The 21,690-nt window shown below is 48.9% G+C and overlaps 1 protein-coding gene across 1 annotated transcript; it reads left to right on the top strand.

Annotated features, from left to right (window-relative positions):
* Positions 1–6,212: 6,212 nt before the first annotated feature.
* On the top strand, positions 6,213–17,226 carry PCARE (photoreceptor cilium actin regulator). Its single transcript, XM_012788066.2, has 2 exons — positions 6,213–9,910; positions 16,496–17,226. Exons 1-2 carry the CDS (start codon positions 6,213–6,215, stop codon positions 16,692–16,694), a joined length of 3,897 nt encoding a protein of 1,298 aa, XP_012643520.2. The 3' UTR covers positions 16,695–17,226.
* Positions 17,227–21,690: the final 4,464 nt, after the last annotated feature.

Here is a 21,690-nt window from a genome sequence, read left to right as displayed (position 1 = left end):
TGCCTTGATTAGATACATTGTGCTTTTTTTCTTAAATGCTGTGAAACAATTTAACATGCAAAATGTTTATAATGCATTAAGTGAACAAGATAATACAATGGTATACACATTATGACTAGCTACTATGTACATAGAGAAGAAAAAAGTGGAAGGGAATACGCAAAAACAAAAATTACAATGCTTGTAAAATTCAAACATTTTTATGAAATGCAAACATTTTGCTGAAATCAACATCTCTTACTTTAAAATATCTCTGGGAATAGAAGTACATTCCCTTTTTTCCTGTAATAGAGACTTTAATCCTTAGTTAATATGAAGCCACATTGCATGTCCAATTCCCTGGCCCCACCACCACTTTGGCAAGGGGCCAGAGACCCAGGAGTCTGGGCTGAGGTCAGAGGTGGCTGAGTGTGGGACTTTCTGTGGGATCTAGAATTCAGACCTACGGGTATATGAAAGTCCCCATCCAAGGACATAATTAAAACCAGTGACGATTCAACCAAGTCATTGATCCAAAAGGACTATTCAAAGACAAATAAGGTTTGGAATGACAACCTGGAGGACATCTTTGGGCTGCAGAGTAAATCTGTCATTGCTTCTCATAGATTCCTGTAGCCCTCCTCTTGGTGGGGCCAGAATCTAGGCACGTGACAAAAAAAAAAAACCCAATATGGTTGAACTTCCAAGCCTAAGTGAAACTTGATATATAGGTGTCTTATCAAAAAGAAAAAAAAAAAAAATGAGGGCCGAGCATGGTGGCTCACGCCTGTAATCCTAGCACTTTGGGAGGCCAAGGCGGGCGGATTGCTCAAGGTCAGGAGTTCGAAACCAGCCTGAGCAAGACCCCGTCTCTACCAAAAATAGAAATAAATTAATTGACCAACTAAAATATATATATACAAAAAATTAGCCGGGCATGGTGGCACATGCCTGTAGTCCCAGCTACTCGGGAGGCTGAGGCAGTAGGATCGCTGAGCCCCGGAGATTGAGGTTGCTGTGAGCCAGGCTGACGCCACGGCACTCACTCTAGCCTGGGCAACAAAGTGAGACTCTGTCTCAAAAAAAAAAAAAAAAAAAATGTAGTAGGAATAACACAGACTTTGGGATCAGAGAGACCAGGGTTCAAAACCCAGGTATTTCTTGAGCAAATTATCTTAACTTTTTCAGCCTCAGTTTCCTTACCTAGAAACATGGGTGTAGCAGAAGAGGCTACTTGACCTCATGAATTGGGACTCCTCTGCATAGTATAGAGACATTGTTGGGAAATAGCTGTCTTGATTACATTTCCCATTTCTTTTGCATCTAAGTGAGGTCCTGGCCATTAGAACGTAAGCAGAAATGATGGGTGCCAACTCTAGGCAAAGACAATCTGCCTTCCCTATACTCTCTTCCCTTTCCACCTTAGAAGTCACCTATTGAAGATGCTAATGTTTCAAAATGGAAGAGCTTGGATCCCTGAGTCATCACTTGGAGGAGAGCTATTTAAGAGAACATGCCAACTGGCTTGTTCATTGGCATTGAGTGTCTACATTGGCATTGTGTGAACAATAATAGTTCTTTCTGTGTTAAGTCACTGAAATTCGGGGGTTATTATAGCAGTTAGCCTACCCTGAAGTAAATACCTGATTTATAGGTAGAATTGAATCTATTTCAATACAACATCTTCTCTTATTATGATGCAAAAGAACTAGATGAATTTTTTCCAAATTTGGGGTATAGTTAGGATACTTCGATTCCAAATATAAGCTATATAGGTTCGTGAAATTTATTTTCATGGATCCTTAGAGGCACCTCAAAGTGTTAAGCAGTCAACTTCAAAGTACAAGGTGCCAGTGTAATGACTCTTGGTAAGGCATGCATACTAGGAGTTAATAAAAAAACAAACAAGTGTTTCTAATATGATCACAAAATCAGAAGCCACTTAGAGCAGACACCTGAATGTCCCATGTTGGTTTCTGATAGAATTGCTTATCAATGAGCAACTCTGGATGGATTGCTCTAAGAGGTATCTAGATTAGTTGTTTTATGATGATTAATGGTTCTCCAAAGCAAAGCAGGGGAGGCCAGCTTCTGAAAAGATATATGTGATGTGCCTAACATAGTGCCTGGAGCACAAACATCGCCTCCCTCTCCCTGCAGCTCACTACAGTAGTTGCTTGGTTTTCTTGCAGTTACCTGTTCATCTCATGTCTGGACCAGGGCATTGCGTTGCAAAGAGCATCACTTCAGATCTGAAGGACCTAAGTAGGCCTTGGCTAGTGGGAAATTTTTCTAAGTTTTTATGGTTCAGGAGAGCCCACTGGTGAAGCTGATAGAACTCGAGAGAGAAGACATTTTTCAGATTGTTTAAATGACTTTCAGTCTTGGCTCAAAATGGATGCTACATTGGAACCATCCTTTGCTGATCAATTAGTTCAGAACCACGTGAAACAAAATGGCGTGGGACTTACCTACATGCTGAAGGGCAAGGACTAGCACCTTATAAATAAGGTTTACTAGTGTAAACTAGTGTTACCAAAACCATGGTTTTGGTTTGGATATCATGATTTAAACTGATATGCTCCAATCTATTTGTTTGTTTGTTTTAATGAAATTTTAAAGGTGGAGACTAATTTTTCTCTTCTTCAATGCGGACTATACTTAGTAACAGGCTTCTAAAGAATAGAATATGGAGAAAGTGAGGGTGACTTCCAAAATAAGGACATAGTGGCCTCCTCCTTACACTCTCTCAGGCCACTCACTCTGGGGGAAGCCGGCTGCCATGTTATGAAGATGCTCAAGCAGCCTCACAGAGAGGCCCACATGGAGGGTAACTGAGGCCTCCCACAAACAGCCAGCTGAGAATTGAGGCCTCTGTCCACAGTCATGTGGATGAGCTATCCTGGAGTAAATCATCCAGCCCCAGTCAAACCTTCGGATGACAGCAACCCCAGCTGATGTTTTCTCTCCAACCTCATGAGAGACCTTTCTGAGTTGCTCCCAAATCCTTAACCCACAGAAACTTCGAGATAACATCTATTATTCTAAGCTTCTCAATTTGGGGGTAATTTGTTATGCAACAACAAACAACTAACACAGAGATCCTTTTCCAAGACCAAGATCATTATAGCTAGGACTCCCTTAGGCATAAGGCAAAGCATACAATACTGCATTTTGGTAAGAGGGGTGTCTGTGTGTGTGTGTGTGTGTGTGTGTGTGTGTTTAACATATACAAAGTGTGCAATCTAATTGTTCAACTCAAGGAATTTTATAGTATATATTCATATAACCACCACCCAGGTCAATATGTAGAACAGTTCTAGTACGCTAAGAAATTCCTTCATGTCCATAACTAGTCAATAGTTCTTCCCAGAGACAACCATTTTTCTGAGTTCTATAACTATACATTAGTTTTGCCTATTCTTGAATTTCACATAAATGGAATTTTTCAATATGTGCTCTTTTATACCTGGCTTCTCTTACTCACCATAATAATTTAAAAATCTATCCATGCTGTTGTATAGTTTCTTCCTTTTATTGCTGAGTAATAGTCCATTATACAATTATATCAAATGTATCTATTTCCCTACTGATAAACATCTGGATTGTTTCCAATTTAAGGGTATTATGAATAGAGCTACTGTGAATATTCTTGTACCAGTCTCTTTGTGGAGCTCTGGATTCAATATATTTGGATAAATTCTTAGGAGTAGAATTGATGGGTTATAGGGTATATGTTTAAGTATCAGTTTCCCAAAATAGTTGTACCATTTTTACATTCCCACCCAAAATCATTCATTTTTTTCATCTTCATTTGAAGCAACACCAGTTTAAAAAAAAGGAAAATCAAATGTTGGTCTTTATGAAAAATGAATGGCAGTTGACAAAGAGCTTCCTGAATTATCTGGAATAGGCGAGGAAAGCAGACTACGAAGTACAGAGCTATCTTGACTGCAGATCCTCCAAACAAATACTTTGATTTTGATCATTGGTTTGGGAACAATTTTAGCCACTTAGATCAAAGTTTTTCACAAAGATGAGTCAAGCAGGGGCCCAAATCCCGAGAGAAGCATTTACATAAAGCATCCTTCAGACAAGATGCTGTTAAATGGAAGACTCGAAGGGGAAAGAAGAGTCTTCCCACACAGTGCCCTTGTTTACGGGGCCAGCCCAGTGCTGTGACAAATGAGACAACATCTTGATGCCTAATGCAGCTCACCCCCAGGCACTGATTCGGCTTTGTGTTTCCCCTGAGTTCTGCTTCAAATAAACATATTAGGGAACTTACTTAATGATGCACTCTGGGGCATCGAGCTGTGATAGGCATGAGGCTCTGCACACGGCCCCAGTGGCCGGTCTCCAGCTAGCACAGGAGGCGGCTCTAAGCCCTTTCTGTTTCTGAGATGTCCTGACACCCACGCTGTTGTTTTCATTCCTTGTACAGGGCTTAGTAAAAGAAAATGAAGGCTGTAAAGCCAGAATATCAACACCAATCTCAGCAACTTCAGGAGATGTTCAGACATGCTCAAAGTAATAATTTTTCTATTTGGAAAATCCAAAATTGGTGACATTCTAGATGTCCAAAAATAAGAATTGGTTAAATAAAAGCCCCCCTTCCTCCTGCAGACAGTGGGAATCATTGTGTAGAGCAGAGAAATCACACAATGCAGCCTTAGAAAATTCCCGAGGCAGCAGTGTGCCAGACACAAGAGGGCCAAAGACCCAGATTCAGGGGGCTCCAAGTCCAGTAGTGGGCAGTTATTTCTAGGTCATTCAGGAAAGGGTTGGAGCCTGGTTCTTAACAGCCAGTGAATTTTCTTATGACTTTTATTACTATAGGTGGCCTAGCTTCTGGGGGCCAGGGGTAAGGAACTCCGTTTCTTTTTAGTACCTACTCTGTGCCAAGCACTGGGTCAGCCACTTACCAAGCATTAATTGACTCAATCTCCACAACAGCTCTATGAAGCAGGTCCCAGTATCTTCATTTCAAAGATGAGCTCTGCCTCAGAGAAGGTAAAAATCTTTCGTAAGTTCCCCCAACTAAAAGGAGATGGAGTTGGGACTTAAGTCTCTCTACTCCAAGCCCTTGCTAGACTTTACTGACAGCAAATAAAGTTTAAAAGGAGTTTAAAAGTGGGCAGCCGCCACACTTAGCCACAGGCAGGAGCACCATGCTCGGCTTGAGTAGAGAGATGGGCTGAAAAAGAAAAACGCATTTTTTCCCCTTGAGTTCTCCTCCTAATGACCAAATGGCTGTCCACAGCCCAGTTTTAGCTTGCTTTCCTGTGAGAAAGGTTTAATAAAAAGCCTCTTCCCATGAGAGCTTTGCCTACCTGAGCCCCTGTGATCCAGTGTGACTGGCCTCAGCTTTAAGTGGCAGTGACTTTTTCTGCTTCCCTCTCCACACCAGAGAGGATGGCTGGCTTGCTATCCGACTTGATTTTCTATTGCAAAGGAAAGTGCCCTGGCCTTCTTCATTCACTGTCTTATTCAGGGATGTTTTCTGTCACTAGAGTCGTGGGGGTTTTATAAGCTACGTAAAGAATAATGCATTGCTTCAGTGACTGTCCATTGTGTGTTTTGGGGTCTTCTTGCAACAGCAGATTGGAGCACGCTCAGCTGGTTTGCCCTTATTAAACCGTGAAGGTCACTTCTCTTCTAGGCTCTGTAATCAGCAAGCCCTCGCTTCTCTTCTACACATGCGTCTCTTCCAGAGCCTTCTGCAATTATAGCTCATTTCTCTAGGTTTCATATGGCAGGCATCTGAACAGAATTAAAAGCATAAGCACGTGCAAAAATAATCCACTTCCCAAGATAGCAAACGCTGAGAAGTTCTATATTAGAACACGCTGGGAGTGCTGACTGGCTGGGGCATGATTAACCTAATAGGCTTAAGCTCCACTTGCCATCCGCATCTGTCAGGACACAAGCAAAACACAGGCCCATAATCCGCAAGGCTGAGCGACTTCGGAATTGTCCCGCTGCTCACTAACAGCAGAGAGTTCGAAACTTAGAATGACAACAGGAGGACAAGTACCTAGCCCCCTTCACGGTGGGGCCAAGAAAGAAGGCAAGCTGGTTCCAAGTTTAGGACGTTGTACCATGGACTGCAAAGGATTCTAGTCTGAACATTGCCTGCATGGACTAGCAAGATTGCCTTTTGTTTCTATGTCAAATATGATGCTCTGAACATTGTGAAGGTTGTGGGTGGAAGATGACTACAAGCTGAAACCATGGGGTGCACACCTTCGCACAGTGACATCGTAAACAGCGTTGCAAAGAGCGGCATTCAGTTTTTGAAAAAACCCAAGGCAATTTTGCCAGGACGTCAAAGGGGTAGTGAAAGAGGTTCCATCCCTTTGCTGGTTAAAAACTCCTCCTGCTATGACGCTGGGGGGTACCTGCCCCAGGGACGGGGGCCAGCGGAGGAGCAGCCAGATTCCAGGAGGAACCAAACCACGGCTGAAGGTCTTTGTCAGCTCAAGGGAGATCCTGCTTCATGCAAAAGGAAAGATGTGGAAGGACTGATCCCAAAACACAAAGCCTCTCCATCCCAGCTGAAGAAATCACAAAGCCACATGGCTAAGCATGCTCCATTCAAGACACAGGGCTCCCATGGCTCACAAGGGGCAGCGTTTTCTGGGGAAGAGAGTGAGGGAAGTACTTACGAGGAGACCTCCAAATGGGAAAGGAAGCCCAAATGCCACAGGTCGTGCAAACAGTGCCATTGCTGCCAAACCACCCCCGCTGCCCATGGGTCTGAAGGCAAGGTGGACTTCCCCGAGCCCCTGGTCAAGGCCCACCAGCACGCGTATGCCTATCTGCACTCCAGCCTCTCCAAATACGAAGCCATTCTGTGCATCGTCCGCCAGGCCGCCCAGACCCGGGAGCTGCTGCAGCCCATGGTCAGCTTCCTGCTGCTGTGCTTTGAGGAGATCAGCCAGCTGTTGGGGGAGATCTCCAAGGATGGAGAAGTGCTGCTCCAGGAAGTCAGGGAGGATCTGGCTTGGCCATCGAGGAAAGGAGAGCCCTGGGAGCAGCCGGACCTCCTGCAACAGCTGCTGCAGTACACGGTCAGCAAGCTGCAGGCGCTCAACGGCACAGTGGCCTCGCTCACCGGCAGCTGCCTGGAGGGCTCCAGCAGCTACCTCCACTCCACTGCAAGCCACTTGGACAGCAAGCTGAGCACAAAAAGGAGCGTGGATGAACGCCTCCTAAGGGCTCTGGGGCAGCTAGAGAGCCTGGCGAGTGCCCACGGTGACCCTGGGGTACAGGGTCCCCCCTTGTGTTCTGAGGACAGTGGCATTGGCGCCGACAATGAGTCTGTGCAGTCCGTGGACAAGCTGGCCAAGCAAAACAGCTGGGACTTTGCACCAGACCCAGTAGAATGGAAGCCGGTGACTTCACCCCACGTGGAGACCAGGCTGTCAGGACACGCCTGGCAGCACAGTCCATGCTGGACGGGCTCAGACAGGCCCCAGGACTGCCCACTCTCAAGGCCTCCTATGGCAAAGGTTCAGCCGGCAGCACAGGGTGACGCACGCAGCCCGGGCCCCTCCGGCGCAGGCCCAGGGAACAGCACCTCCAGTTCTTCAGAGCCGGGCAAAAGTACTCTGTGCGATTCCTTCGGGATCAGGGTCCCTGCGGAAGCACATCTTCCTAAAAGCTCCAGGTCGCTGGATGCGCCATCCTTTAGTGAAGTTGAGGACAGCAGCCCGGAGGAGGAGGAAGATGAAGTTAGCAGCCTGAATCTGTGTGCATGGCAGGAAAAGGCTCTGCATTCCAGGCCACAGTCTTCGCCTGGTGGCCGGGAAAGCCCGTTTCAGCCCCGCCCCAGGAGGCTGAGAAGCCCCCAAGCCCAGGAAATGATTCTGAAGATGAAAGAAGCCATCAGTGAAAGGATCAAGTTTGTCCCTGTGCCCTCTGGGCACCAGGACTGGGCTGAGGAGGAGGAGGGAAGGTCAGTGGTCCCCCCGAGACCTAGCACAGTCAGTGGTAGCAGGAGGGCCCCCGAGAGGCGACAGAGGTCCCAGTCAGAGTCTTATATTCAGAGCCAGGTGGGGGACCCCACCCTCCAGGAGCTGCGGAGGGTCCAGAGAGACCTCAGTCAGAGGCTGGAGGCATTTTATGCCCTGGGTGCCAAAGGGCAGGGGCGGAGCCAGGAGCAGGTTCTGCAGCCCAGAGTGGCGGCTCTGTGGCCCAGCAACTGCAAGGTCGGGCCGAGCAGCACCACTAGCAAGCTCAGGGCCTCTCTCACCAAGAACTTCAGCATTTTGCCAAGTCAGGACAAGAGCATCTTGCAGAAATGCAGTCCCCACCCTGAGGGCGAACAGCCCTGGCCAGGGAAAGCTGAGAAGCTTCCAAATGCCACCCCATCAGAGGAGGACAAGGAGGCTCCCAGGGCCAGCGACAGGGACTGTCCCACCAGAACATCAGTCAAGAAACTCATTGAAGCTTTCAGTCCCACTGAGAGTGTAAGGACGCTGGGGGATTCCAAGAACTCTGGGTCAAGCCCCGGCCTCAGGAGGTGGGGGGTCCCCATCATGCCACCTAGGTTTCCCATTTACAGGGGGCTTGCCCCTTTGTATCCTAAGCCCCAGATTTCTCCAGCACTAGGCAGAGAACCTTTCCAAGTGGGCACAGGCTGGAGGCCCTTAGCACCCATCTTTCCCCCTGTGTCTACAACAGAAGCACCCAAGAGTGTGGACATTGACCGTGAAGTGGAGGGCAACCCAGAGCACCTCCCTCCACCGCCTCTGGAAGTCCTGATGGACAAATCATTCACTTCTCTGGAGTCCCCAGAAAGCAGCAAGTCAGCAGAGAGCTCCCCTGAAGGGACACCTGCACCAGGGCCGGGAGGAGCTGGCCCTGCCAGGAGAACATGGGCTTCCCCAAAGCTGAGAGCCTCCATGAGCCCCGTGGACTTGCTGCCCAGCAAGAGCACCACCAGCCCCGCCAGGACCTGTAGCACCAGGCCAGGGAGCAGCAAGAGCGGCTGCACCCCCCCAAAGCTTGCTTTGGACCCCAGCCGCCCACCAGCCACGAGCCAAAACCCAGAGGTGAAGGGTGGGGCTCCGAGCCAGGCACAGGCAGAGAAGGCCGCAAGCCTCCACAAGCAGCCCCGGAAGGCACTGCCCTGGCACCACTCCAGCCACACATCTGGGCAAAACAGGACCTCAGATGCCAGCCCAGCCAGGCCAACACGAGGGCCACGTTCTCCCGAGGCGGCAAGGCAGAGCCGAGAGAGAAGCCCCCTGACGGCCAGGAAGGCCTCTCCCACAAGGGCACACTGGGTGCCACAAGCAGACAAGAGGCCCCCGGGCCTGCATTCTTCTCACAGACCTGCCCAGCCAAGTCCCCCCACTGTGCAGGGGTCCCCCAGCCCACCACTCAGCCCTGGAGCTCCCAGCCCGCCGGTGAGCCCCAGGGTGCTAAGCCCACCCACAGCCAAGAGGGGAACTTCCCCACCACGCCAGCACGGGGCCTCCAGCCCCCCCACCCAGCGCCCAGAAGCAAGCTCCCCTTCCTCTGTTCCCTCCCTGTCCCCCCCAGTGTCCCCGTCTCAGGAGCACAAGGAAACAAGAGACTCTGAAGACAGTCAAGCAGACACAGCCAAAGTTTCTGGGAATACGTGTTCCATATTCTGCCCGGCCGCTTCCGCTCTGTTTGAAGCTAAATCGCCGCTCGCAGCAGCCCACCCACCGACCCCACCCGAGGCTGGGGGCCCTCTTGGGAGCCCTGCAGGCTTCAGGAGGAGCAGCTCTGGGCCTCGGCTGCGGGCGGATGCACAGAGGAGAGCAGCCCTGTGTGCCCTCAACCCTCTGCCTTTCGTCAGGAGGACAGCTTCTGACCGCCGGCCGGGTGCCAGACCGCCACTGCCTGCCCCGGGCTCCGCCAGCACACCCTGCGACGCCCAGCTCAGCCAAAGCAGGTAAGGACTGGCCTGGGGCCACTGCCCTTCTGTTGCTTGGAACAGAGACAAGCAGAGCAAGTCACCCTGAGGATCTGGGTCAGTAGATTTCAAACTCTGCTCCAAGAGAAGAGGCAGTTGGAGGGGAGGGGGTGGGGGTGGAGCTCCTGTCTACCCTCACTTGAGGGCCTGTGGTCTTATCTGGGATACGTTTTGGGTTTCTGGGAAGATTTTAATTGGAAAGAGGCTCTTATTAAAAAATAAAGTCCAAAACAATCAAGTTAGTCCAACCCCACCCACCCCTGATTTTACAGTTGGGGAAACTGAGATGAGACGACTTGCCCCGTGATGGGCTCCCTGCCCCTCCGTCTGGGACCAGCAGCTGGTTCCTGTCATTTCTGGCTCCCTGCAGTGAACCAGCACCCAGGTGGGAGGTTCTCAGACTATGTGCTCCCAGGACCCCTTTAAACACTTGAAAATGATTGAGAACCCAAAAGAACCTGTCCTAAGAAAATGAGCGAAAAGACAGATGACATCTTAGTATTATATTGAAAATAGTTTTGACCTAATGGGCCCCCTGAAAGTGTCTTGGGGATACCCAGTGGTCCCCAGATCACACTTTAAGAATGGCTGGCTCTGGAGGCATAGAATGTAAATGTCTGGCTTTCCTAGCCTCCAAGGATCTGACTCTATTTCTCCTCCAAGTAAGAACAAGACTCTTGGTGAGTGCTGAGCGCCAAACAGGTGGGGCTGAGTTCCAAGTGCACCTTTCTCATCAGGGCAACAGACCTGTATGTTGCTGACCCATCTTGGCAGACAGGCCTGGCACACGGCTGCAGTGGGGCACAAGTCGAGGTATAGCCATGGCGTGAGCACTGACAGAAGGACTGACGCACTTTCATGGTTATTTTACAGAATACATGAGAAAATGCGCATTTTCCAGAATTGTGGCATGGAAAACAAATGCATGTCTGAGGCCTATTAGAGAATGTGTCCTTTTATGTTAATTAGCTAGTTTTTTATTTTTAATTATTATGGGTACATAATAGTTGTATATCTTTATTTATTTATTTATTTATTTTTGAGACAGAGTGTCACTCTGTTGCCCAGGCTAGAATGCCATGGCATCAGCCTAGCTCACAGTAACCTCAAATTCCTGGGCTAAAGCAATCCTCCTGCCTCAGCCTCCCAAGTAGCTGGGATTGCAAGAATGTACCACCATGCCCAGCTAATTTTTTCTACATATTTTTAGTTGGCCAATTAATTTCTTTCTATTTTTAGTAGAGAAGGGGTCTCACTCTTGCTCAGGCTGGTTTCGAACTCCTGACCTTGAGCGATCCACCTGCCTTGGCCTCCCAGAGTATCTTTATAGGATATATGATGTCTTGATGCAGGCATACAATGTGAATTAATCAAATCTGTGTAACTGGGATATCCATCACCTCAGGCATTTATCATTTCTTTGTGTTAGGAACATTCCAATTCCACTCTTCTAGTTAAAGTATACCCTGACTTGTGGATTATAGTCATTTGTTCTGCTACCAAATATTGTTCGTTCTATCTGCCTCTATTTTTGCACCCATTAACCATCCCAACTTTATTCACCCCCATTGCCACCACTGTTACCCTTCCCAGCCTCTGGTAACCATCACTGTCTCCATGAGATCTATTTGTTTTTATTTTTTTTATTTGTTTTTAATATTTAGCTCCCACATGAGTGAGAACATGTGAGATTTGTCTTTCTGAGATTGGCTTATTTCACTTAACATCATGTTCTCCCGTTTTATCCATGTTCTTTCAAATGGCAGAATTTCATTCTTTTTTGTGGCTAAATAATATTCCATGGTATATATGTACCACAATTTCTTTATCCATTGATTCAGCAATGGGCACTTAGGTTGATTCCATATCTTGGTTATTTTGAGTAGTGCTGCAATAAACATGGGAGTGCAGATATCTTTCCCATGTTCTGAACTCCCATCTTTTGGATATATAACTAGCAGTGGGATTGCTAGGTTATATGGCAGTTCTATTTTTAATTTTTTGAGAAACCTCCATACTGTTTGCCATAGTGATTACACTAATTTACATTCTCGCCAACAGTGTAGGGTTTTCCTTTCTTCACATCGTCTCCAGCATTTGTTATTGCCTTTTTGTTAAAAGCCCTTTTAACTGGGATGAAATAGTATCTCATTGTGGTTTTGATTTGCATTTCTTTGATAATTAATCATGTTCAGCATTTTTTTATATACCTGTTGGCCATTTGTATGTCTTCTTTTGAAAAATGTCTATTCAGATCCTTTGCCCATTTTTTTAATCGGATTATTTGATTTTTTACTATCAAGTTGTTGGAGCTCCTATAGTTACTAATTCCTTGTCAGATGGGTAGTTTGCAAATATTTTCTCCCATTCTGTGGGTTGTCTCTTCACTTTGTGACTGTTTCCCTTGCTGTGCAGAAGCTTTTCATCTTGATGTGGCCCCATTTGTCCAATTTTGCTTTGGCTGCCTGTGCCTTGGGGGTATAACTCAAGAAGTGCTGGCCCAGACCAATGTCCTGAAGCATTTCTCCAATGTTTTCTTTTAGTAGTTTCATAGTTTCAGGTCTTAGATTTAAGTCTTTAGTCATTTTTATTTGATTTTCACATATGGTGAGAGATACGGGTCTAGTTTCATTCTTCTGCCTGTGAATATCCAGTTTTCCCAGCACCATTTATTGAAGAAACTGTCCTTTCCCCACTGTGTGTTCTTGGCACCTTTCTCAAAGATAAGTTCACTGCAGAGGTGTGGATTTATTTCTGGGTTCTCCATTCTGTTCCATTGGTCTATGTGTCTGTGTTTATGCCAGGAATGTACTGTTTTGGTTACTATAGCTCTGTATTATAAGTTAAAGTCAGGTAATGTGATTCCTCCAGTGTTGTTCTTTTTGCTCAGGATGGCTTTGGCTATTCTGGGTCTTTCGTAGTTCCATATAAATTTTAGGATTAGTTTTTCTATTTCTGTAAAGAATGTCATTGGTATGTTGATGGGGATTGCATTGAAGCTGTAGATCGCTTTGGGTAGTATGGATATTTTAGCAATATTGATTCTTCCAATCCATGAGCATGGAATATCTTTCCATCTTTTTTTGTCCTCTTCCACTTCTTTCATCACTGTTTTGTAGATTTCATTATAGAGATCTTTCACTTCTTTGGTTAAGTTTATTCCTAGTTATTTCATTTTATTTGTAGCTATTGTAAATGGGATTACTTTCTTGGTTTCTTATTCGGATTGTTTACCATTGGCACATAGAAATGCTACTGATTTTTGTATGTTGTCAATGTGTCATAATATCAGATCAGACAAAACTCAACCAACACAAATCCTTGCTATCTTTGAATTGCCCACAATTGTGGAAATCAGCAGTTAATTTCTACCAGAATGATGTGTGTTACAGACTTCACAATCTGTCCAGGCATACATGGTAATTTTTTAAACAGTTTTCAGTTTTCAATTTTTTTTAATTTATTTTATTTTTGAGACAGGGTCTTGCTCTGTTGCTCAGGCTAGAGTACAGTGGCCTAATCAAAGCTCACTGCAGCCTCAAACTCCTGGGCTTAAGCAATCCTCCCCCTCAGCGTCCTAAGTAGCTGCGACTACAGGCGAGGACTACCACACCTGGCTAATTTTTGTGTTTTTTTGTAGAGACAGGGTCCTGCTATGTTGGCAGTCAATTTTAAATAAAGATATTATCTCAGGAAAGTCGTACATTATTATAGTTAAACTTCCCCAACCACTTGAAAGAAATGAAATATTGATTATTTTTGCAAGAATCTTAATGTAATGTTGCTCTTTTCTTGAATCTAAAATGAGCTTCCTACAGCACAGTGGTTTTCATCTAAGAACCTCTATAAATGTTAATACATTATTCCTCACTCTAACCACTTATTCAGTTATTAGATTTCTAAAACTGTGCCCTTCAGGAGAGGAACTGGAGAGAAAGAGGACGATAAAATGGCATTAATTAAAAACACTAACGTTTTAAAACAGCAGGAGCAATAATAAAGTAACATAAAATTGTTCAAGAAGAAAATAATGCCCTTCTCTCAGGCTTCTCCTCGGAAGAGGGCAGCCTAAAAGGTTGTTTTATATCCTGAATCTCAACACTTGGTGGGAGAGGGGGGACGCTTGTGGCTTCAAAGAGAGAGGAGGAGGCATAAGCAGGAGCCTTCCCAAGGTCACATGAAAGGTCACATAATGACTCCAACCATTCCCCCACCTCTTACTATGACCACATGCCTCTAAGCGATCCCAGACTGTGAGCACATGGTGGGGAGACGCTCATTCCCCTGCATCCTGCCCCAGGTGCAGAGCTGGCGCCGGGGAGCGGAAGCTCGTCTGCTGTAAGAGCACCGAGCCTCTGCCGTCCTGCACATGGGGAAACGACACCAGGGACTGGGCATGATTTTCCTAAATTGTGCACCAAGCCAGTGCCGGGGAGCCAGAGACTGCTGAGAACAGGCTGTTTCCCTCGCAGGGACTTGCAGGGACACAGGCACACCCCGCACGTCCTGCCGCAGAGGCAGCTTGCAGAGTGAACCCGCTACGCTCAGCCCTGACAGCCTTCCAGTCACCCTGTGCTGGAAGGCATGAGCCCTCTCCTTAGAAAAAGGGATGATGTTTATATCCTCCCGATCCTGGGGCCCTGGGGACTGGGAACAGTCCTTGGAGGCTTGTCCAGGAAGCTCGGTGACTGAGCTTCAACTGTTATTTCTGTGTCGAATCCCCTAGTGGAGGTGCCAGTCTCTGGGTCTCAGGATGTCGGGGGCACTGTGCATGATGAAGACGTTATTAATCCAGACCTTCTCCCCTAAATTCAGTGATTTCAGTCTGCCTGGCCTGGACTGCCCAGGCAGGTGCTCTGCAGCCTCCACTCAGCCTCCTGGGTGAGGCTACTCAGCGGGGTAGTAGGTGGGCAGCCTGCCTCCCCAGCAGTTCTGGAAGAGGTAGAAACACAGCCCCGTGGTAACAACCAGGAGCCTCATGGAGACGTGGATCCTGGTTGGGGTCAGGGATAATTCAGTTCTAGACCAAATTGTTTGTCGGGCCACAGTGTCAGCCTCCGCAGAGCTGCATGCTGCAGCTTTCCTCTAGGCATGCCCCCTCCCATTCCTGCCCGGGAGCGGCCAAGGTCGGGTCACGGGTGAGGTGCATCCTGCACATGCCTTCCCCTGCTCCATGAGGGGCTTGGGGAGAAGAAGGAAGGTGGGAACTGTGACTCGCAGATCACACCAGGTCCTCCTGCACACCTACAGGGACCTGTGATGGGGTCAGAAGCACAGTGAGGGGGGCTCCTCGTTGCCTGAAAACCATGGCTGTGTGCCCATCCTAGCACCCGTCCCCCATCCTCCACCCCACTCCCACCACCTTGGTCTTGTTCATATCTAAACGCACACTGTCCTCTGCTGCTTTGGCATCCCATGTAAGCTTACCGCACAGAACTGAGCACATCATGCGATAAAGCTTTGGAATAAACAAGATCGCACTGTCATGGGCAGAGAGAAGGGCCTCCTGGTCTGTGCATGTAGGGGGCTGGGGTCCCGTCTTGGCCCTGGGGCATCTGATTAAGAGCCCTGACTGGTCCCAACTCTCTGAGCCTCAGGTGCCCACCATAGTATGATAGGGTGGTCCCTAGAGTCCTTTCCCAGGGTGACTTCCTGGTAATTCTACAGTGCAGCACCATAGTGGCAGCTACCCACTTACTGAGCACTTATCTCGTGCTAGCATGCTGAGTTAGCATGCTGAGTTATACGTGCTTCATCCAATGTTGATACCCATGAGTGCCCAATGAGATGGGCACTATTATTATTTCCATTTTACAAAGAAGGGAACTGAGACTCAAAGGGACTAACATGTTGCAGAGCACATGGATGGTAAGTCGGAGAGCCAGGACTCAAACCCAGGCAGCCAGACTCCAACCTCACCCGGCAACCCCAAGTCTCCTGGCCCACTGCCAGTGTGGTTTTCTGAGCTGTCCCCCTGCTGCCTAGGCCTGCTCTGTGCTGTGACCTCCTCCATTCTGTATTCCCAATAGGGGCGATGACACTGAGGCTCACATGGGGCCCCCTCCCTGTGCAAAGCCCCTGCTGGCTGCGTCCTCACTCAGCAGCTGGGCAGCTCTGTTCCAGCCGAATGCCAGGCCGGGCTGGGCCCAGCAGTTCCCATTTCACTCTATTCAGGAAAAGGCAGCTGTGCAAAGCTGGGTTTTTTCTTGTTGCTGTTGTTGTTAATTCATCTAGCCAAGCCTAGCCCTTTATTAAACAAGAACTGCTTTAAAAACAAAACCAAAATACAGGCCCAGCTCACAGAGCTCCTGAGGGAATTGCTTTGTTTGGAGCAGCAGGACGTCAGGGGAAAGGACAGGACTCAACCTGTCAGCTCCTCAGCTCAACTCCCACAGTGCACAGCGCAGACCAGGCAGGCACCAGCAAGGACAGCGCAGGAGGCACGCTGACACAGTGGCAGAGGCCTGGCACTGAGGATGACCAGCCTGTGTGCGGAAGGGTTGGGGGGGCAGAAGGAACAGCGGGAAGGGGTGTCTGACCTGCCCTTGTCCTTTCTCCCGCCAGCAGCAGTGAGGAGAGCCCCAGGAAGGACACAGAGCCTTGGAGCAGCCCCTGTGCCCCAGAACTGCAGGGCGGCAGCTGGCGTGCGTCTCCCCCAGAGCTGTGCGTGCTGGGCCACGGGCTGCAACGGGAGTCCCATGCTGGCCGCATCCAGGACAAATCCCAGCCAGAATCACCGCCCCAGCAGAAGAAGGTGGCCTGACAGGCTGGCCAGTGGGGTCACACTGACAACAGTCACCCCAGAGGCAAAGGGTGACAGCCAAGTGTCCAGCCAGCCCCGGAGATGGTGGGCAAACCAAACTCCTACCGAGGTGTCCTGAACAGGCCTTGGAGCTGCACTGTCCAGCAAGTCTGCTAAATTTTACACAATCGCCATTTTCAACCCCAGATCCTGCTTTGCCTTGGGGTTCAAAGGGTAAACAGAACTTTAGACCCCACAATGTTATGCTAATCCTTCAAGGGCTGGCCTTAATTTGGGGGGGAGAAGGTATTATGGCATGCTTGCTGGCCAGGTGTTCTACCTGGGTGAGCTCCATGAAATCATCTAAGCCTCACAACGATGAATGAAGCAGACAGCATTCTCCAGTTTTGCAGATATGAAAACCAAAGGTGTGGGGAGGGGGATCCGCACGTGTCTTGCCCGAGGTCACACAGCTAAGAAGAAAATAGAGCAAAATTTTATACAATGTGTCTGGCACTAGAATCTCTGCTCTTGTCATTGCATTTTATTCTCAAGATCATCCCATCACCTGCCTAAAACATATATGGTTGCACGAAGGTTTGGAAAGGTTTTGTTTTTTAAGATTAAGTAGTGGCACAGCATTAACGTCCCCACTAAGAACTTTAGAAGCTAATTGCTTCCAAGGTGAGAAGACCGAGGTAGGATTACCTACCCACCCTCCGTCCTCTCCTCCCTCCCAAGCCCGCAGTCCGAGTGTTACAAACTTAAAGCTGCCAGCTCACAGCCACAGCCACGCTGCCTCTCGGCCTATGCGTGTAACAAATGCTCTCACCACGCCACACTTCCACATGCTTCTCGGCTGAGGGGGTACAACCAAGCTCCCTAACAAGGCGGCCTATTCCCCGCACCCCGTGGGCACCAGAGCTCGGTGGAAAGCGTGGGTGAGGCGCACACTCGCATGCCGATCTCCCCCTGGAGGCTTCTTGGCCAACTTTATTCCCAGGTCACCTGCAGAACTTCTGCTGGAGTGGAAATCAAAGTGAAGAAGGATCTTTCGTGCCAAAACCTGCTTCTGCCAATGAGCCAGATATTTGCTGCAGATCTTGGAATTTTTCCACTGGAGGTTGTGGTATGCTTTGTATAGAGAAAAGATTCTGCAGTAATTGGGCAATTCGATGCCGACTCAGTGGGTTGTCAAAAGACGAGAATTCTCACCCACGGGCTACAGCCGAGGGACGATCTTCCAGATCTGCTGCAAAGCTGATTTTTGAAGTTTGGGGAAATTATAGAGCTCAAATCCTTTGTTTTCGAAATAGATCGTGGGCTCAAAAACTTGTTAAACTGTGTCCTGGGGACCACAGCTGCCACCCTCAGAAAGAGGTTGTGACTTGGAGTAAATGAATCCCACCATGGCCTGTCCAGTTATTATTCAAAGACACCCGAAGAATGGTTGATTACACTCCCGAGAGGGGCCATGCCTACCCCGCTGTTGGAAACTGTCCGCACACACCCAGCCATGTGCTCACATTTGCTGGCGTCGCCGCCCTTATCTCAGAGCAGTTCCCAGGCAGTGGCCAGGCCAGCCGGCTCTGGGGCCAAGCCACACCCACCACTCAGAACTGCCCAGGCCGCAGGCAGTGGGAGGAAGCCCAGTTACCCAGGTGGGGCGGGGGCTGAGGTAAACACGTGGAGAATGAACCAGATTCAGGAAACTTTCTGGAGAGAGATCCGGACGTTCTTCCTACCTGGGTGGGCAGGCAGCTCGGTCTCCAGGGGCTGAGCCCTGGCTAGGCCAGGCACTGAGCTGAGCGAGCAGGAGGCCCACACTGTGGGTAGCCTTTGACACCCAGCTCACAGGTAAGTGGCTTCAGTTAGGACCAGTCAGAAAGCAGCCCCTGGCCTGGGCTAGAGTTTGGGGGCCGGATTCCCAGAGGTCTGAAGAAACAAGGCTGAACCCAGCTCCAGGGAGCCCGGACAGGGACACAGTGGGTGGAACTCGGGCTCAGCGTGGGGGTGTAGTCACAGGGACAATAAAGCCTATTACTGGAACCAGGATATAAAGTGGAGCCAGCCCAGCAGTGAACGGAAGGAGGGCTGAGTCACCAGCCCGGGCCCCTCCTTAAAGGGCCTCACATCAGAAGTCTGGGCTGGGCTGGGCTGAGTGTGGCGGTGGGGGCCGAGTGCCCCCCACTGTGGCAATGGGAGTTAAAGGAGGCAGCTGGGAGCCAGGCGGCACATGACACACAGAGGGGGTCAGCATCACAGAGAATGCCCCGGAAGGGTCTAGTGCCCTCCATGCGTGTGCACAGCAGGAGGCTCCCTGGGACTAGAGGTCGCCCTCTCCCCCAAGCCAGGCTGGTGAGCGGCAGCAAGCGCCCCGCCCGCCTTGCAGGGAGCAGAGGGGCAACGGGGCTCCAGGGTTCCTGCCTCGGCCGTGGAGTGGCCTATGATGCCTCCTTATTTACTGAGCACCTGCATGTCTCGGGACAGGCCTACGCTCCTCCGTAGGTCCCCACACACGATGCAATAAGAGGCCACAGCTGCCACCAGGCCCAGGCAGCAGGGACAATGAGCTGGTACAGCCATTGTGTTGCCCAGTGACATGAAAGCCATAGGAATTCCAAGTCAGCTTCCCCTCGGGACAAATGAGGAGGGGTTGCCAAGGCCAAGGCGCTGGGGGCTGCAGGTCAGCAAGGTCAAGGGTGAAGCAGTGCTGAGCTGGCACAGGAGCAGGTAGGTGAAAAGATATGTTTTTCGGCTACCAAACCAATCACCAGACTTAGCTCAAGTGACATGTGAATTAGACTTTGTACTAAAGAAATTAAATCCACCACAATGAACCAGTTTTGCGGTATCACCTCAGTTTTACACCTCCTAGAGGCCAGGCTGTTCCAGACCGGGCCTTAGACAGCACGCTGCTGGTGGCCGGGAAGGGAAGCCCAGCTGCACAGAGCCTGAGGGCGGCTCGCCCAGCCACTCCCCTCCATCCTCGGGGGCCAAATCCACTTCCTCTGCTCACTCGAGAAGGGAGGACAGTTTTCTTTGTTTATGTTTCGGTTTTATGAAGCCAATGGACCCAGCTCATCGGGGACTTGCGAGTCGGCACTTGCTCTTCATGGAGTTAGAAACCAAGGAGTGTTGGGTGCTTAGAGCCCACCACAGATCAGTTTAAGGGGTGCATCTCACAGCCATACTCTAATTGGGGCCAGCTCCTTTCTGGGGGGGCACAGCCTTCATCCTTCACACCCATGGAGGCCCCCAGAGCTGTGGAGGGAGGTGCCAAGCCCAGCACATTAGCCACATAGCAAACAGCTCCACCCCAGGGAAAAATACAATTTTCTGTTTCCATTCAAAGGATTCATGGAGGGAAAAAAAAAAAAAGCAAATATAATATCGGGGCAGGACAGTGATAGCTTTTTGCAAGCATAAATATAATCTTCAAGATGAAATATAACCTCCCTCCGCAGCTTGGATCTGCACCTTTGTTTACTTTAAGCCGCATCTATTTTCCTTCCTCACATCACATACCCAGTTCAGAGCCTGTCATAGTCCCCATTGATAGGCACCGCAGGGCACACACACCAAAAAGACGTTTTCTTTCATTGTGAAGAGTTTATGTTTGACAAGACTTGCCTCGTAAACCCTGCAATGTGAATGAAAGGGGTTTTGAGAAATGTATTCTTTTGCTAAAATAAACCAGCGTTTTGCATGTAACAGGGGAGCCGGTGCAGTGAATTATAAGCACTGACATGTTTGTCAATTGATCATCCGGTTGACGGCTTGCAGGCTGCTAAGCGCTCACTCCTTCTTTCAAAGGAAATCTTTTCAAAGGTAATATATTTTTAAGTAGCCCCACATCAAAGATTCAGTTGAACTGCCATAAAGTAAATGTGTTCTGAGCCTATATTAACAGAACATGTTATACTGCACTATCATCCTCTCCCTGCGCCTACCTGAAGTTTAAACAAAGTTCCATCAATCCATCCAGACGTTTTTATGAAACGTAATTAAAGATGCATGGCACAAGAAGACGAGCAAACAGTTCGTTCACGCGGCGCTCTAATTCAGTTTTATGGAAGTCCCTGGACACTGCCGACTTGATTATGTTTATGGACTTCAGAAAGTAACTTCGCCGATGGTCCGTGCGCCCTGCGGCAGGCGGCCGTAGGATGCTACTGACCCAGTCGCCCGGTGCTGAACGCTCCGACTCCAGACACCCTTGGAGTCTTGCACACGAGCCTGCAACCTATTTTTGGCTGGAGGGAGAGCACTAGACCTGACAGGCCTACACTGGAGCAAGAAGAACAGAAAAAAAGGGAAGGAGGAGAGGAGGAGAAAGAAATGAGAGCTGTGGAAAATGGCCCCTGACCTGGGAAGCCAGAGTTTGTCACACTCCTGATGGCTGGAGTTAGGACACCAGGGCCTGTGTCCTGACACCTCCATCCCCTCGCTCTGTGGCCTGGCTTCTCGGGGCCTGTCTCTTCATCTGCAGAGCCATGATGGTAACGCCAGCCAACTTACCCTGCCATCTGCAAGATGTGAGCAAGCCTGTCTTTCCTACGCCAGCTTTCTGAGGCATCTCGGGGAACTGGACTCATAATCCTGTTGGCCATGTTGGTTTTTCATGTTCTCTCTGCCATCGCTGCAATTTAAGATTCTGATTAAGAAGTCGGTATCATTTCCCTCTCATTCCAGAGCTGCACTTGACCCTTGGAGAACATTAGAAACAGCTGTCAAACTCAGCAAGCACTGACTTCCTTCTTTGAAGGTTTCCATGTCTTTCAAAGAGAAAAGACTTTAAAACCTGTGCTTGCAATCCCAAGTACATATGTCAAATACACCAAATGAAAAAAACAAATTAAGCTCCTGAATTGCTCATTTTTCCCCTGTTGAGTCGCAGAATTGCCTGTCAGTCAGAGAGAGGGTTGACGATGACTCCCAGTGCCTCCTGAACAGCAGGTTCACACAAAGCACTGCAGGAGGCTGGAGTTAATAATAAGTCTACCTCTCTCTTTGT

Source organism: Microcebus murinus, chromosome 3, assembly GCF_040939455.1.
Source record: "Microcebus murinus isolate Inina chromosome 3, M.murinus_Inina_mat1.0, whole genome shotgun sequence".
Lineage (NCBI taxonomy): Eukaryota > Metazoa > Chordata > Mammalia > Primates > Cheirogaleidae > Microcebus > Microcebus murinus.
Note: the sequence above shows the minus strand (reverse complement) of the source record. Positions and strands in the feature narration are given on the sequence as shown.